General features: G+C 40.7%; 1 protein-coding gene across 2 annotated transcripts in view; it reads right to left on the reverse strand.

Moving 5' to 3' along the window:
• Positions 1–18,290, reverse strand: part of PLCE1 (phospholipase C, epsilon 1) — a 370,125-nt gene that overhangs the window by 65,372 nt on the left and 286,463 nt on the right. For both annotated transcript variants that reach the window (XM_010842171.1, XM_010842170.1), the window contains exons 8-13: positions 13,946–14,621; positions 6,031–6,198; positions 4,310–4,427; positions 3,570–3,726; positions 248–373; positions 19–155 (exon numbers count right to left, since the gene is read on the reverse strand). In XM_010842171.1, the coding sequence (XP_010840473.1) occupies positions 19–155; positions 248–373; positions 3,570–3,726; positions 4,310–4,427; positions 6,031–6,198; positions 13,946–14,621 (1,382 nt within the window). The remainder of the gene's footprint in view (positions 1–18; positions 156–247; positions 374–3,569; positions 3,727–4,309; positions 4,428–6,030; positions 6,199–13,945; positions 14,622–18,290) is intronic.

Below are 18,290 nucleotides of genomic sequence, written 5' to 3' on the forward strand. Positions count from 1 at the left end.
TTAAATTGTCACACAAACCTAGGTCAGGCTGAAGACCGCTGATATTTTCGTCAATGGTCAGGTTGGTATAGAGGGGGGCTGCCTCAGAGCCAGCTCGGTCACAGGGTACGGCGTAGATGTCAAAGAGGTCCTTCAGGTCCTTGCGGCTCCTCACACTGGACACAGGATGGAGAACACCTCATCTTTAGCTTCGTTTTAACAAGGGAAGGGTAAGAGGAGGAAAGGCTGAAAAGAAAGCCGGCCATACCTGAATGACTTGAACAGCTCAACAAATTCCACGAAACTCATGCTGCTGTCTGAAACCATGAAGCTCTGAAAGCCCTGCATCCCTCCTTTGATCTTCCCTGGCCAGCCGCTGCTGCTGTTCCAAGCACTGCAACAAAGACAAGGCCTTGACGGGCAGAACTGGGACCGGTTCTGTCACTCTGCCCTAAGAGACGTTCTCGGATTAGCAACGTGAACAGAACGATGGACAGCGAGTCACTGAAGTTTAGGCTCTTTTCTTTCTAAGCATTGCTTTAATTATTACACCTTTTCATTTCTCTCCAAATTCATCTATATTGCATCAGAGGAAATAAAACATTATATATTGAAACCACTTCATGTTTACAGCCTATTTAATAAGGGCACAAAGCTGAGTTAATATTCTTCTACAAATCAAAACAGGTCTTTGAAACCACAGGTCAATGAGAGGGGGAAAAAAACCATAAATTCAGTGGTTTTGAGGAAAAGTCATTTTAAAAAAGAGCCCCACATTGTGCAATTATAACTTATGGAAAATTATTCATGTGTTTTCATATATTTTAAACCATAGAAACACATTTAAGAAGAAAATCTTGAATGTATCAATGTCTTCCCTTTCTCCTTTCTTAACCAGTTTTTAGATGAAAACAAGGAAGGGTTTTTAATGCTAATGGAAAATGTGAATCACAAAAATATTAAGGGTGGAAAGAAGCCAACTCTTGCCTAGAATTATATTTGCACCTGCCAAGGCTGTATCTATTTAATATAAAAATATCAGTCATCTGGGTCAAAAATTCAGTCTAGCGCTTTCACAATATTTTTTTATTTCCTATGCTGGTTCCTTGAGAGGAGAGTATGAGAAATGTTTTGGCTGGTTTTTGGTCAAATCATCTTTTTTTTTTCATTTTTTGGTTTTGTCCTTAGTTTTTCATTTTTAAAATATTTCAAATATATAGGAAAATAGAGAGAATATTGTAATGAATAGCTAGCTTGACCTTGATCCTTTCAACAGTGTTTATTTATGGAAAATTATTTTGTGTTGACATCTGAAGGTCACCTCCATTAGTGGAAGAGTATTACAAATGGATAGATTTATGGTATTATACTTTGTAGGCCTGGGTTGTTGATTCCCCAGTACGGGGTGGGAAACAGAGGGGAGAGCTTGAAGAAGAGGACAAAGGTCTGATAACGAAGTGGTTTTTCATTTGAATTTAAACATGTATGTTTCATGCCTGTCTTCCTCTGGTTCCCCGACCAGCCACTGTCTGTAGGCACCCAACTCCCTCTAACTTTAGGAACCTCTATTCTTCTATTCGGTTCCTTCCTAGGGCTCAATCTTGCTTTCTTCTTGAAGAGTATTCAGGCTGACTTCTCTTCTCCCGCCTTGTCTTCTCTTACTGGCCCCACTGTCCTCCTATGGCAGGGTCCTCTGATTTTCCATCTGGCACGGTAGTCTCTCTGCTTTGACCTCTTTGAAAACATTTTCCTCGTTTACTTTGTCTTTCCTTTTCCTGCGTACAAGTGATTGAAATAAAGGGAAAGGCCACTTAACTGTAGTTATGCGGCTGTTTTATTTTCCCAGGATACTGGTTAGGCTGAAATATAATGCAAAGAATTCTGATTCTTTGTAGCTTTAGTTTTGTTACAAACCTACAAACCTTGCAAAAGTGGTAAAAAGAGTTTTCAGGTACCTGTGACCCAGTTAAGCCATATGCAGAAATTACATTCATTATTCACACCGTGAAAGGATGCTTCCCTTTAAAAGAGGATTTACTGTAGGGTTTTTATCTATAGCAAGCTATCAAGAGAGAGAGAAAGAGAGAGGTACAGAGAGAGAGAGACCCAGAGAAAGAGAGAGGTACAGAGAGAGAGACCCAGAGAGACAGAGAGGCAAGGAAAGAGAAAAAGAGACATGGGGAGGAGGGAGATGTGGGGAGGAAGAGAAGGAGAAAAGAGGGGGTGATGCATGTGTTAAGTGTGTGTGTACAAAAACGTCTCTAAACCAGTACCTGTACAGACCCATTTCCTCCTCCCACTTCTCTGACAAAGTATAAAATGTCTTTTTTTTTTTAAATCATGGTTCTGTCTGGAATCTCAACATATCTTAAACTTTAGTATGGGGCTGAGGGAGATGGTATGGCATTCTGATTCCTCTGAAAGACTTTCATTTTAATATATTTTTTTAAGAGGGTGGCTGTTGTTTCAAATCTTTAATTGGCATGGACCTTAAAAAATTATTTACAATAATATCAGCTTTAGGATTATATCTAAACCTCTCCAACTGGTTGTAAGACATTCATTTCTCCAGACATGTACACCTTATACATGAGAAGAGTGTTAAATATATTTCACCCATTAGCAGAGGATCAAATTGCTTACATTAAAACATGTGTTCTTCATTTAGAGCAGTGCTATCCAATAGAACTTTCTGCAATGACAGAAATGGTCTTTATCTGCACTGTTTAGTACATACAGTAGCCAGCGGTCAGTGGTAGCCATGCAACACTTTTAATGTGGCTGGTGTGACTGAGGAACTGAATCTGAAATTTTATTTTAATTAAATTTGAATTTAAATAGCCAGCTCACTTTTTTTGTTTGCTTTGTTTTCTTGTGGCTGGTGTGCTGTGCTAAGTAATTTCAGTCATGTCTGACTCTGTGACCCTATGGACGGCAGCCTGCCAGGCTCCTCTGTCCATGGGATTCTCCAGGCGAGAATACTGGAGTGGGCTGCTGCACCCTCCTCCAAGGGATCTTCTTGACCCAGGGATCCTGTGGCTCCCACTATGTAGGCAGATTCTTTAGCGCTGCATCACTGGGGGAGTCCTTTCCTGTGGCTGGTGGCTGCTAGATCAGACAGTGAAGATTTAGAGACTGGCAGCTCAGGTTTTGTTACTGTTACTGGCCTTTGAAGGATTGCTTTGTCAAAAAAAATTAGAAGCCATTATAGTAAAGTGAGGAGCTTCCCTGGTGGCTCAGATGGTAAAGAATCTGCCAGCAAAGCAGAAGACCTGGGTTCAATCCCTGGGTTGGGAAGACCCCTGAAGAAGGAAATGGCTACCCACTCCAGTATTCTTGCCTGGAGAATTCCATGGACAGAGGAGCCTGATGGGCTACAGTCTATGGGGTCACAAAGTAGTGTGTATAGTAGTAATGTGAGAAAGTAGGAAAATGCAGTCAAGAAAATTAATAGCTTTTAAAATTGGGGGGTTTTCCATTTTAAAGTGATTGTTAGAGACCATCTTTCGACAGAGCGCTGGAGGAGGATGCCCTTCTACACAACCTGCATGGTGTAAAGGGCCCTTCTTTTTGTCATGTTAAGGCCCCACCTGGTTGGGCTCCTGTTGGAAGCAGGCAGCACAGGAGAGGACACTGGCCTGATGGGAGATGCTGTCCCGGCAGCCAAGGTAGGGGGCCCAGTCGTGGTCAAGGAGTGGGCTCTTCTGGAAGGGAGAGGGTTGGGAGGGTTCATGATGGCATTTGCCTCTGTGAGAGTGGAAGACAGAAAAGAGACAATGACTCTGATTATACTTTCCCCCAGAAATCAGATAGAAAAGATGCTTCCGAATGTCTGAGGAAATCAATCTATACAGGCAATTACTGTCTAAGAAGCATTAAAATATTCTGGTGAGTTCTCAATCCTGGCTACACATCAGAATCATCTGGGGAACTTGGTGCATAGATATCCTGGACTCACACAGACAGAGTCTGGATCGGTTGGGCTGGGGTGTGGCTAGAGCATGCAGAGAGTCTTTAAAAAGCTCTAATATCCAGCCAGGAGGTAAGAATCACTGGTCTAATCCAGTGATTTGATCGTATCTTTCAAATCTAATATTCCTTGTCAATAAGGGCAAGTTAACTAGTTAGTATTTTCTTCTAAGTACAACTTACGGTTGCAAACTTGTGTTTGCAGAAATACCTTTTGGGTTCCATCGTTCAGTTAAAAACAAAGGTAAGTATATTTAATAAGAGTTTAGTTAAGAAGGCCTGTGATACTTAAATCTCAGTTTAAAACCAAATGCACGTTTTCCCATTTAAAAAACCCTTAGGTATGAAGATACCGCTTTACCTGATTCTTCTTGTTCATTGACATCTTGAGGATCAGAGCCGCTCCGGCTCCGGCTCTCTTTGTGTGTTCTGGCCTTGCGGGTGGCCATCTCATCATCCGTCACCTCTCCACTCTCACCCTGGGAACAGAAGACTCACCGTGCTTATCTTTCCCATCACTGCCTAGCTCAGGTAGGTCTCTATTTTTTCACTGATCCACCATCAGTCCCACCGCCCCCTGGTGAAACCAGTAAAGACCTATGTGAAGGCTGACCAAGTGTTCCCTGTTCTGTTTATCCCGTGTGTTCTTCATGATAATGCAGCACTCCTTGGGGGAAAGGGTGACACGAGAAGGCATGAGGTCCCTGGAGTCTGTGCAGAGACAGAATTATGAAGCAGATAAGGTTCAACCTAGGCATCAACAGCCTCCCAAGTGCAAAGAGGGAACCTTCTCCCAGTTAACCATGAAGAAAATGTATTGCACTATAGTGATAATATAAATAATGTAATATATAATATAGAGCAATATATTATATATATATATCATGCTATAAAACAAAACACAAAATTTACCATCTTAACCATTTTTAATGCTTCCCTTGTGGCTCAGATGGTAAAGAAGCTGCCTGCAATCTGGGAGACCTGGGTTCAATCCCTCGGTCAGGAAGAATCCCTGGAGAAGGAACTGGCAACCCATTCCAGTATTCTTGCCTGGAGAATCCCATGGACAGAGGAGTCTGGCAGGCTACAGTCCATGGGTTTGCAAAGAGTCAGATACAACTGAACAACTAACACACACATGATCATTTTTAAGTCTACCACAGAGAAAGTAGTGCTAACTATTTGTATCTTGTTGTGCAAGACATTTCTAGAACTTTCTCACTTTTGCAAAACTGATACTCTATACTCATTAAACAACTCCCCCTTTCCCCTTCACCTTAGTCCCTGGCAACCACCATTCTATTTTCTGTTTCTAAGAGTTGGACCACTCTAGGTATCTCATACCTGTAACTGGAATCATGCAGTATTTGTCCTTTTGTGACTGACTTCTTTCACGTAGGATAATGTCCTCAAGGTCATCCACGTTGACCTTGACACATGACACATGACAGGATTTCCCTCTTTTTATCCCCATTGTATGTACATGTTACCTTTTCTTTATCCTTCATTGGCGGATGGACACTTGCTTCTCTTGTTAATATATTTTAAATTGAGGTCTAGCCTTTTGACCCTCCAAGACCTTCCTAATATGATCCTTGTTCCTTACTATCCTTTCTTTGCCCACCACAGAGCCCATGCTCCAACCTGAAGCCTGAACTCAGGGCCCCCTGTGCCAGAGAGACGTTCCCCTGCACTGTCTGCCTGGTGAATCCTATATGTCCTTTAAGACCCACCTCTCACCTTCTCTGTGGAGCCATCCCTGCCTAACTCCCAGTCTTCTATTTTCCCTCTCTCTACTCCCACAGCACTTTGCAGACAGCGTGACAATGACTCTTACTCAGATCTCACTGTTTGTTAGCATCTCTGTGTCCCTCTGTGGACCCTGACTTTTTGCTGGTGATGACTCAGTTCCTAGTACTGGGCTTGGCATCCAGTGGGCACTTGGTAAGCTCTTGTATTTTATTTGTTTTACATCTCACCCTGTCCCCAATCCAAATGACCTAAAATAGTTTATGGTTATGTAGATTATACAGTGGTCCCAGATGACTGGGTTGGATGCTTAATAAACAAGTAACACTCTACCCTCATAAGGATTTTCTTCTTTTTCTTGGTGTTGCTTATACTCAAGGTGTTGGGCTTCTCAGCGCTCTTTGCTGATGTCCCAGGGCTGGGGTTTCGAGTACTCCATCGTCTGCCACCAAACAGCTCTACAGCTTGAGCCAAAGTTGGGCCTTCATATCGTCCATCCTCCTGTAAAAGAGACACACTGTGAACCCATGAGGGAAGAATGAGTAAAGGGGGAGTAAATGTATCAAAGGCTTTCAGGAAATTCCCAGAGGCAGAGGAGCACAGGCTGTCACCAAAGAATAATGATCTGGCCACCCAAGTGGCTCTGTTTTCTAACTGTCCAGACTCTCTGTTGGGGACTTCATCAAGTCCTCTGTGGTCCTGGTCACATCCAGTTGAGTTCCAGTGTTGTGCTTTATCACATCCTGCGGAGTTCCAGTGTTGTGCTTTAATACAGACACGTTCAATTGGGATTAACAAAAAAAATTCCCTTTCCACTTACAGAAGTTATGTTTCAGCATTATCACTGCAGGCAAATTCATTAAGATGTACTTCATAAATCTGGGCTTTGAAGGACTTGGAGGGTGTATATGTGTGTATGACTCTATTGAAGTAAGATAAAGTTCTATTTGTTATTTAATCACTCTAGCTATATTTTCACCTAGCTTGATGCTTGGGACAGTCTGACTTGAAGTCAGAGTAGGTGGAGTACATGAAATTCATTTTGAAGGGCTTGGGGCCACCTCAAGTAGTTGAGCTGCCATTTTCCTCAGTGACTGGTATCCAAGGACACAGAGCCCAGGGGACTCATATTATGATGCCTTGAGCAGTGAAAATATGCTCAGTGGGCATATGATGGCTTACAATAGCTGCTTCTTGAAAGGCAGCTCTGTGCTACATGCACTGAGTATCAGAAGGGATTGAGTAATTAAACAGAGTTCAACAATTCTCCTTATAAGTCAGCAAAGTTAATAAAACTACAAAAAGTCACATATGAATTAAAGACAATATTGATATTTCACAAGTTGTAGAAAAAACATCTTTTAAATCTATTTCTATTTACTATCTTTACTTTCCATAAGCTTTTAAGGTTAGTCCTCCTTTGCAAATGCTAAGAAGTGCTTATAAATAGACTTTGGCTTTGTTGTAGATAACATGCAAATAATAAAGTGACTTTTTGCGCGAGCGTGTATGCATGGGTGTGTGTGTTTGCTCCTTCATGTCTGTGCTTGTTTTTAATGTTCAATGACTATCTGATTTGATGACTTGAGTTGTGACCTCCTACTTCCTGAATCCCATTATGGATCCCAGGATGCTTAGTGAATTGGATACTTGGTGATCTTTTGAATGATATGTGATGAAACCTTTTGGTGACCTTCTGTCCTGAATATCTGTGATTTATGCCTGTCTGTGGGTCATTTTCTTTTCTTTAACCATACACAATTTTACTTTATCTCTTGTCCCTGGATACAGTCTTGGTCTATCAATCAATGGGGAACATCCTCCCTTGACCAATGGTTGGTATAGGACCCAAATAAGCCAATCAAACTCACCATCCCTGACATGTACACACTACTATATTTAAAATGAATAATAATCGACAAGGTCCTATAGTACAGCTCAGTGTTATGAGGCAGCCTGAATGGGAGGGGAGTTTGGGAGAGGATGGATACATGTATATGTATGGCTGAGTCCCTTCACTGTTCGCCTGAAACTGTCACAACACTGCTTGCTAATTGGCTATATCCCAATACAAAATAAAAAGTTAAAAAAACCTCCACCCCTGGAAACTGAATCTTGAATGGAGTGATACAAAGAATGACAACGGCTGGAGATGACCCCACCTGGTGCAGACCTGCTGGAGAGAGCTCCTGCTAACAAGTCACCAAACTGACTGCAAAGTGACGCAGTTTCTTAAACTGATTTTTAACTACCTTATTGCATAATACACTCTGATTACAAAAAAATCCTGTAAAATTTTATCTATGGGTTTTAACTAATACATCTTTAAACATTAAACCTAATGCTTAAACAGAGTAGACCACTTCATTAAAATTTAAAAGCTCTTCTCTGCAAAAGACATGGTCAAGAATGTCTGAAGACAAGCCACAGGCTGGGAGAAAATATTTGAGAAGAAACGTCTGATAAAAAGGTCTGTTATCCAAAATGTACAAAAAAAATTTTTTTAACTCAACAATAAGAAAACAAACGACTCAATCAAAAAATAGGTCAAAGAATTTGACAGACACCTCACCAAAGTATATACACAGATGGCAAATAAGCATATGAAAAGATGTTCCACATCATATGTCATCAGGGAAATGTGAAATAAGACAACGAGATACAACTGCACACCTATTAGAATGGCCAAAATTGAGAACACTGACAACACCAAATGCTGGTGAGGATGCAGAGCAATAGAGACTCTCATTTGTTGCTGGTGGGAATAAAAAATGGTACAGCCACTTTAGAAGTCAGTTTCTTACAAAACTAAACACACTTTTACTGTATGATTCAGCAGTCACACTCCTTGATATTTACCCAATTGAGTTGGAAACGTGTGTCTATACCAAAACCTGAACACGGATATTTATACTTGCTTCATTCATAATTGCCAAAACTTGGAAGCAACCAAGAAATCCTTGTCGGTGAATGAATAAATAAACTGCGGTTCACTAAGACAATGAAATTTCATTCAGTAATAAAAAGAAATGAACTATCGAGCCGCAAGCAGACATGGGGGAAAACTTAAATGCATATTATTAAGTGAAAAAAAACAATCTGAGAAGTCTACATATTCTATGATTCCAAGTATATAACAGCTGGAAAAGACAAAACTAAGGAGACAATAAAAAGATCAGTGGTTGCGGGGGACTAGGAGAGGGTGGGATGGAGTGGGAGCAAGACGAACAGGCAGAGCGCACAGGATATTTAGGGCAGCAAAAACGCTCCATATGGTATTGTAGTGATGGGTATATGTCAATATATTATATTTGTACAAGCCCATAGAATGTACAGTACCAAGAGTGAACTCTAAGGTAAACTATGGACTTTGGAAAATTACAACATGTTAACATAGGTTCATCCTTTGTAAAAGGATGTGTCAAGGCTATGGTTTTTCCAGTGGTCATGTATGGATGTGCGAGTTGGACTATAAAGAAAGCTGAGTGCCGAAGAATTGATGCTTTCAAACTGTGGTATTGGAGAAGACTCTTGAGAGTCCCTTGGATTGCAAGGAGATCCAACCAGTCAATCCTAAAGGAAATCAGTCCTGAGCATTTATTGGAAGGACTGATGCTGAAGCTGAAACTCCAATACTTTGGCCAAACCCCAATACTTTCACTGATGTGAAGAACTGACTCCTTGGAAAAGACCCTGATGCTGGGAAAGATTGAACGTGGGAGGAGAAAGGGACGACAGAGAATGGGATGGTTGGATGGCATCACTGACTCAATGGACATGAGATTGAGTAAACTCTGGCAGTTAGTGATGGACAGGGAGGCCTGGCGTGCTGCAGTCCATGGGGTCGCAAAGAGTTGGACACGACTGAGTGACTGAACTGAACTGAACTGATCCTTTGTAAAAAATGTACCATTCTTGTTAGTGATGTTGATAATGGGGGAGCTATGTATGTGTGGGGAAAGAAGGTTTATGGGAAATCTCTGTACTTTCCTTTCAATTTTATAATAAACCTAAAAATGCTCTAAAAAATAAAATCTTTAATAAAATTTAATAGACCCATTACCATGTACATATAAAAGAATCAGCCTCTACTGCTTTGGTTTTTCTAAATTCAGAACATCTTAACATGGGCCAAGCTTTATTATTAATGGAAATATTTTAGGCCTGTAAAAGGCAGGATGCCTTTGTTTAATCTTTAAAGGAGATCTTCTGGGAACTAAAATGTACTTTGAATCTTCCTTTTGTTTTATACAAAACAATAAACTTGTTTGGGATGGATGAAAGATGTACCTCCTATTTTAAATTTGGGCTATAGCAAGTGAAGGTACATTCTGTTTTAGAAAACGGTTCATGTGAACATTGAGCATTAGGAAATTGATTCCTTAAAAAATATGCATGTACTTTTGGGACTTCCCTGGTGGTCCAGTGGTTAAGACTCCACACTCCCATTGCGGAGGGTCTGGGTTCAGGCCCTGGTCAGGGAATTAGGTCCCACATGCTGTAACTAAGATTTTGCATGCCCAAGACTAAGGATCCAGCATGCAGCAACAAAGATCTAAGATCCTGAGTGCCACAACTAAGATCCATGGAGCTAAATAAATACATATTTTTTTTTAAATACATATACTTTTAACTTGGCATATCTTTGCATATGATACCTTAAAGACTCTTAAAACAATCTAACTCTTTAAATAGATGCCCCACTTTTTCCTTGGAGATAGCCAGAATCTGTTTCTGTTGCTTACAAAGAAATTTACTGATAATCCTGTGTATAACCTCCTTGGCTTTGCAGAGATCTTTCCAAATATATGAGTTCTCAAGCTTGCCCATAACTTTGAGGCAAAGCTCACGATACCAACCTTTCTTCCACATCCCATATCAAATTTCCGCACAGTTTGCTTTTTAAAAATTTCTTGTATTCCTAGGCTTTGTTACAAATATCACTATTGGGAATTCCCTGGTGGTCTAGGGGTTAAGAATCGTTAAGAATCTGTCTTTCAATGCAGAGGACTCAGGTTCAAGCCCTGGTCAGGGAACTAAGATCCCACATGCCTTGGGGGAGCTAAGTCCATGCCACAGCTACTGAGCTCACAGGCTCCAAAGCTTGTGCTTGGAAATAAGAGAAGCCCAAACAAAGACTCAGAGCAGAGCCCCCCAAAAACCAAACAAACAAAAACAAAAGTCACTATTTTTTCTTGTCTTTTGCTTTATGTCTTGTTACTAGTCCCATTAGCTTAGTTTATATTCACTAGCACTAAAATACCTGTATTTGAAAGTAACGGTGCAAACATTCATCATACAAGAGGACTCAGATGTTAGGAAGATTATTTTCTATATAAGCTCTTCCTAAATTGGGGATAAAGAAATATTCTTATACGGCTGTTGGCAGAAATTTGGAAGAAATCAAGACCTTCCATACGTTTCTTTAGTTTATAGATATGTTTAAAATTTTCTTTTGTACTTTGGGACTTCTGAGAGCTTTAAATGTGCTAAGCTGTATTATAAATCACCCAGGGGGCATTTAGAATGATGCCTATTTGACTTTTTGTTCTCCAAGTGCCAAATTAGCATCTTTTTAATATTCCCTGATACAATTTGGGAACTGGTCTCTATGACGGAAAAATGAGTAGTCCGTTGACCTTTTTCACTTAAAAAAAAAAGAAAGAAATCTTGAGTGTCTAAGACTGTTGTCTGTCTTAGGCAGCTGGTGTAGTACATTGTTTTGAGGATGAATGCCATCTATGTTTTCAGAAGTGACTGAGGTATATGGAGACTTTTAGCCCTTACACTGTGACAGCTTGGTTCCTCACAGGGGTGGAAGGATGGGGGTGAAGAGAAACGGAGGGATATAGCTGTGGTTACAACTGCATAAGACCAAGTCAACTCCAAGTCACTTCCTCTGTCTCAGCTCCAGCAGCACCTCTTCTTATCCATTGTTTGTGGTCTCATCTGGTGCCTCCTTCAGCATAAACTGAAGGTTGCCAGGGTAAATGAGAACCTTTGTGATGCATGTTAATTGCTCAGTTGTATCCGACTCTTTGAGACCCCATGGACTGTAGTCCCCCAGGCTCCTCTACTGGAGTGGATAGCCATGCCCTTCTCCAGTGGATCTTCCTGACCCATTGATCAGTCGGGTCTCCTGCACTGCAGGCAGATTCTTTACCATCTGAGCCACAGTACAGCACTGTGAACTTAGCAATGAGAAACTAAGGAGACTTTACATGTTAATTCAGTTACTTTGTAAGATTGGGAAGGAAACAAATGGAGCAAATAAACCACTTAGGTTTTGTGACAGTGACTGTAATTGAGCCCAAAGACTTTGGTTCACGACCAGACTGAATGCATTTTTAACGACTGTAGAAGGCTGAGGAATGACTGTAATTGAAAACCAATATTCATAATAGCTCCTGGAGACCTTCGTTCCAAGCAGCTGGCACCACTGAGAGCTCCCTGTGGAGTAGACAGGAAGCAAGCATTTTGGTTTCCATTTTATTTCAAAAAATATTTATTTATTTGGCTGTGCCGGGTCTTAGTTGCATCATGTGGGATCTTTAGTTGTGGAATGTGGGATCTATCCCTGACCAGGGATAGAACCTGGGCCCCCTGTATCGGGAACAAGGCATCTTCGCCACTGGACCACCAGAGAGGTCCCTTGGTTTCCATTTTAGATGAGTTAACTAAATCTGGCTTTGTGCAGTGCAGCATAATCATGTATATAGGCCTATGTGCTTATTAATTTATTAAGTTCTTCAGGATATGATCTCTACTTATTAAGTACTGTATGGATGTGAAGAAAGGGGAAACATATGTGACTCTACTAACATATGTGACTCTACTAACATTCCAGAGCAGAAAGTGTTTTAAATTGTCAGAAACATGTTAGAACTATGAAAAGTACATGAAAATCAATCCTTTGAGTAATTTAAGTCACAGTGGTATTTGTTCTGTGACACTAGAAAAGATAATTTCTCCCCCATAAGATAGAAAAGGGCTTCCCTCGTGGCTCAGCTGGTAAAGAATCTGCCTGCAATGTGGGAGACCTAGGTTCGATCCCTGGGCTGGGAAGATCCCCTGGAGAAGGGAAAGGCTACCCACTCCAGTATTCTAGCCTAGAGAATTCTATGGACTGTATAGTCCATGGGGTCTCAAAGAGTTGGACACAACTGAGCTACTTTCACTCACTCAAGACACTAGAACATAGCAAAGAAAAACTGAATACTCTGTACAACTCATTTGACAATCCTACCAATAGTGTCACCTTGTAGTGGGGTTTATGACTCGATTTCCAAGCAATCTCTGCCCTCCTTCCTCCATAAGCATGTGGCTGTAGTTACACCTGTGTCTCTTCTCACCACCTCATCTAACCCAGTCCTGGTGGACCTTTGGCTGGAGTGTCAAAGTACCTGATGCGTGTGTGTGTGTTCAGTTGCTCAGTCGTGTCTGACTTTTTGTGACCCCATGGATTATACAGCACGCCAGGTTCCTCTGTCCGTGAAATTGTCCAGGCAAATATTGGAGTGGGTTGCCATTTCCTTCTCTGGGGATCTTCCAGGGATCCTGATACTTTAGGGTTAACAAAATACTCACTCAGTTTAAGCTGTCTCCTAAGGGCTGTTGCCACTACGAATAAGGTTTGGAAGAACTCTAGTTATGCCTATCTCACATTTGGGAACGTTTCTTTTAAACTTACAAGTTCAACAGTTTGGCAGCAATACACAGTAAATTAAATAACTCTCCGAGAGTCACAGAGCACATTAGAAGATGAAATAGGATTTCAGTTTCCAAAGTGCAGATTTACCACACATCCGCTAGTGCCTAATTAGTATAAAAGCATTCAGATTACAACGTTTTCCATTTTCACTTTAAGTGAAAATACTTATATTAACTTGTTTCTTTCCAGATGTGAGAAGTCACTATTTTCATACAAAATAATAATAGGACCTACTTTGAGCCAGACACTATGCTTTATATGTATGAATTTAGATTATGGCTTTACACATATTAACTCAGTTAAGCTTCACAATTATCCCTTGGACAATATGAATAATATTATTTTTCTCACTTTATAGATAAGAAACTAAGGCACAGAGAGGTTAAGTAAAAGCTGTTCAACATCACTCAGGCAGAAAGTTGACAGAGCTGGGAAAATGAGCCTTGGTGGTCTAGTTTTCCAGTGTGTTTTCACAAGATAAATCTGGAGAATTATACTACCGAGGAGACAGGGAAGGCTGCATCCCTTTCCCCTTACCTGGTAGAGGCTGACGTACTGTTTCCGCAGCCAATGCTGTCTTTGGTCAGGGAACTTCCTCATCTTCCTCACAGCTCTCGTGAGCTCCAACAATCCACTGAAGAGCATTTTAGCTGTGTGCTTTGGCGCCACAAAGTGCAGTAATCTATTGTCCGTGGTCTGCAGCCCGTAGAGCAGTGTCACGCCAGTCTCTGAGAGAGACATGTTACTCAGTTTGTTCTGAACACACACAGTGTGTATATCAATGTTAGGGTGTCCCATGTACACAGCCTTTGCTGAAAACAGATCCAAGATCCCCTCCACCAGGCCACTTAATCCAGCATTGCCCAGTAATGGGAATTTGCCAGGCTCAGACGTGTTACTGAGCACACCAAGTTTTGCTTTAGCGCTGGCTGGGGAAGCAGTGGTGGGTTTTATCCAGGTCAAGGTGCTATTGTCAGGCTGAAGCTGGAGGAAGCAGCGGGCAGAGAGGTGCGTGTCCTGATCATAGTGGATGACCGTGGCCCCCTGCAACAGGAACTGGTGCACATCGGCTTGGATGGACAGCACATACCATGGGATGAGCTCTGTCCCATGGTCAAAGGCTTTCTGTGGCTCCTCCGATCCATGAGAGTCCCACTCTTTGGGCTGCTCAAAGATGTCATTTTCAGAATCCAACAAATCTCCGATTATAAACCTGATAGAAAGAGTTACAAATTTGATCTGTCTTATAATCAGAAGGACAACAAAAATCTTTCACTGACGCTGGACATCATTTTAAATTTCATTATAAATTCAAATTAGCATAGGAAATATAAAATGCTAAAAGTCATAGAGTGATTTTATATAGTGGTATTCTGAAACCTTATATTTAACAACATGTCTGACCATAGGCTTTGAGGCCCCATGGACTAACCCTCCAGGCTCCTCTGTCCATGCAATTTTCCAAGCAAGAGTACTGGAGCAGGTTGAATGAAGGAACTACTATATAATTGAATTTTTAATATAAACAACAACAATCTTCATTATTTATTAGTCTTTCCTCTTGTGTTAAATACATACATTTTTGCAATTAATATGACCTACTTGCAAAGTAAGTTTTATTATTCTTAAAATTTTTTTTTAATTGAAGGATAATTGTTTTATAATGTTGTGTTGGTTCCTGTGATATATCAACATGAATCAGCCCTAAGTATACATATTTTTTTAATCTATGGGGAAACTGAGGTTCAGAAGGGGTGAGTAACTGGCTCCAGGTTACCCAGCTCAGAAGAGACCTACTCAAGGCAGGAATTTGGTCTGCCTGACGCTCTTTTTTCCATTTGGCTACTTTGGTAGGAATGTGCCTAAGAGAGACTTATTCTCTTCAAAGCATGAGGAACTGTTACTAAGGTCAAGGCTTTTCACTGCTTGATGTACAGACATCACCAGCAGAGGGGTGGGTAAAATTGAGGAACTGGTCCATACATCCCTGGGAAGGGATGTTCCCATCACCTCGAGACACTTGGGCAGCTGACAGCATCTTGGCAAGGTCTGAGAAGCGGCCTTGGGCTTCTCAGACTCTCAGTCTAGATCCTGGTCCCCGAGCAAGATTCCACTCCTGCTTTCAAACAGCAAAATGTTCTTCCTTGCCTCACATAAACAGATATTCTTAAGAAAGACAAGAAATCCACAAGATATCTCACAAATCTAATGATCAGAAGATTCTTTTCAAATAATCCACACTGGAAACCACCCAAACATCCAGCAACCATCAAATATATAGATAAAATGTGATGTATTCATATAACACCAGCCTGCACAGCCACGAAAGTAAACACGCAATGCTTAACCACCTGCAACAACACAGACAAATCTTAAGCAAGACATACAGGCATACATATTGTGTGATTACAGTAATGTAAATTTCCAAAAAGGAAAAAGTATACTCTATGTTTAGAGAGGCATAAAGTGGTAACATTATAAAGAAAAAAAGAATGTATTATCACAAAGTTCACAGCAGTGAATTTTTCTCTAGGGGGAAAGGTGGTGACATAACTGAGACAGGAAAAAAGGGGTTTATGGGTACTGATAATGGGTGGTAGCTACACATGCACTCACTTGAAACTATTAAAAAACATTAGTTAAAAATTTTTTTTTCAGAATAGTTTTAGATTAGGAGAGAAATTGCAAAGACAGCATACCCCTATCCATTCTTTCCTATTATATTAACATCTTACATTAGGGTGGTGTATTTGACACAATTCATGAACCAATACCACAAAACACTACTATTTATTAAAGCCCATACTTTGTTTAGTATTAGTCTTTGTTTAGTACTAGTATTAGTCTTATACTTTGTTTAGTATTTGTATTAGTCTTTGTGGCGCGATTGGTGGAGTTATCGCCTTTGCCTGTTAACCGGAAGATTGGTGGTTCAAGCCCACCCAAGGATGCCCTTCTCTGTGTACCTTTGGGCTTCCCTGGTAGCTCAGACAGTAAAGAATCCACCTGCAATGTGGGAGATCTGAGTCAGAACCCTGGGTTGGGAATATCCCCTGGAGCATGGCAACCCACTCCAGTATTCTTGCCTGGAGAATCCCCAAGGACAGAGGAGCCTAGTGGGCTGCAGTCCATGGGGTTGCGAAGAGTCAGACATGACTGAGTGACTTAGCACAGCACAGGACATACTTTGTTTAGATTTATTTAGTTTTTTATCCATTTCCCTTTTCTGTTGCAGGATTCCATCCAGGAGCCAATATTACATTTAACCTTCATATTTCTTCATGTCATGGTTTCTCAGACTTTTCTTGATTTTATGATCTTGACAGTTTTGAGGAACAGTGGTCAGGCATTTTGTAGAATGACCAACAATTAGAATTTGCCTGATAATTTTCTCATAATTATTCTGGTGCTCTGGGTTCTGGGGAGGAAGACCACAGAGGCAAAGTGCCATTCTTGTCACATCATATCCAGGGAACATAGTATCAACAGGACTTAGGCTGTTGATGCTGACCTGGCTGAGATAGTGCTAGTCAGTGTCCACTTTACAGTGTCCACTTAAAGTTACTTAAAAAAAAAACAACAACCTCCTTATACATTGTCCCCTTTGGAAGGAAGTCATTGTGTGCAGTCCACACATAGGGAAAGGTGAGTCTGCTGTACCTCCTAGAGGTCAGAGTATCCACACAAGTTATTTGGGATTCTGCATGAGAAATCTGTCTCTTCTCCCCCATGTGTTTGCTTAGTTATCACTTACATACATGGACTTTTGAATATTTACATAATATTTTGGGTTATAATCAAAGCTTCCCTGGTAGTTCATACAGTAAAGAATCTGCCTTCAATGCAGGAGACCTGGGTTTGATCCCTAAGTTGGGAAGATTCCCTGGAGAAAGGAACGGCTACCCACGCCAGTATTCTTGCCTGGAGAATTCCATGGACAGAGGAGACTGGCAGGCTACAGTCCATGGGGTTTCAGAGTCGGACACGACTGAGCGATTTTCACTTACTTACTTGGGTTATAATCTAATACTATTTTATTTTGTTACTCAAATTGCTCCAGCTTTGGCCAACAGAATATAACTTTCTGTTGGCTCTTGTGCATCTTTGATATAACCTCATTATTGTTTTAGTTTTGTTTTTTTTTTTCTTAGCATTTATTTACTTTTTCTGGCACAAGATACTCCAGGCTCATCTTGTGTATTTCCTGCTCCAAATCCTAGAAGCAGTCATCTCTCCAGGGAGCTTTGCTTTCTTTCACTGAAGACTTATTAGAAATCAAGATCTGAATCAGAATCCAACAACACATTAAAAAGATCATACACCATGACCAAGTGGGCTTTATCCCAGGGATGCAAGGATTCTTCAATATCCGCAAATCAATCAATGTAATACACCACATTAACAAATTGAAAAATAAAAACCATATGATTATCTCAGTAGATGCAGAGAAAGCCTTTGACAAAATTCAACATCCATTTGTGATAAAAACTCTCCAGAAAGCAGGAATAGAAGGAACATACCTCAACATAATAAAAGCTATATATGACAAACCCACAGCAAACGTTATCCTCAATGGTGAAAAATTGAAAGCATTTCCTCTAAAGTCAGGAACAAGACAAGGGTGCCCACTTTCACCATTACTATTCAACATAGTTTTGGAAGTTTTGGCCACAGCAATCAGAGCAGAAAAAGAAATAAAAGGAATCCAAATTGGAAAAGAAGAAGTAAAACTCTCACTGTTTGCAGATGACATGATCCTCTACATAGAAAACCCTAAAGACTCCACCAGAAAATTACTAGAACTAATCAATGATTATAATAAAGTTGCAGGATATAAAATCAACACACAGAAATCCCTTGCATTCCTATACACTAATAATGC

The sequence above is a fragment of the Bison bison genome, unplaced genomic scaffold (genome assembly GCF_000754665.1).
Source record: "Bison bison bison isolate TAMUID 2011002044 unplaced genomic scaffold, Bison_UMD1.0 scf7180017864172, whole genome shotgun sequence".
Taxonomy (NCBI): Eukaryota; Metazoa; Chordata; class Mammalia; order Artiodactyla; family Bovidae; genus Bison; species Bison bison.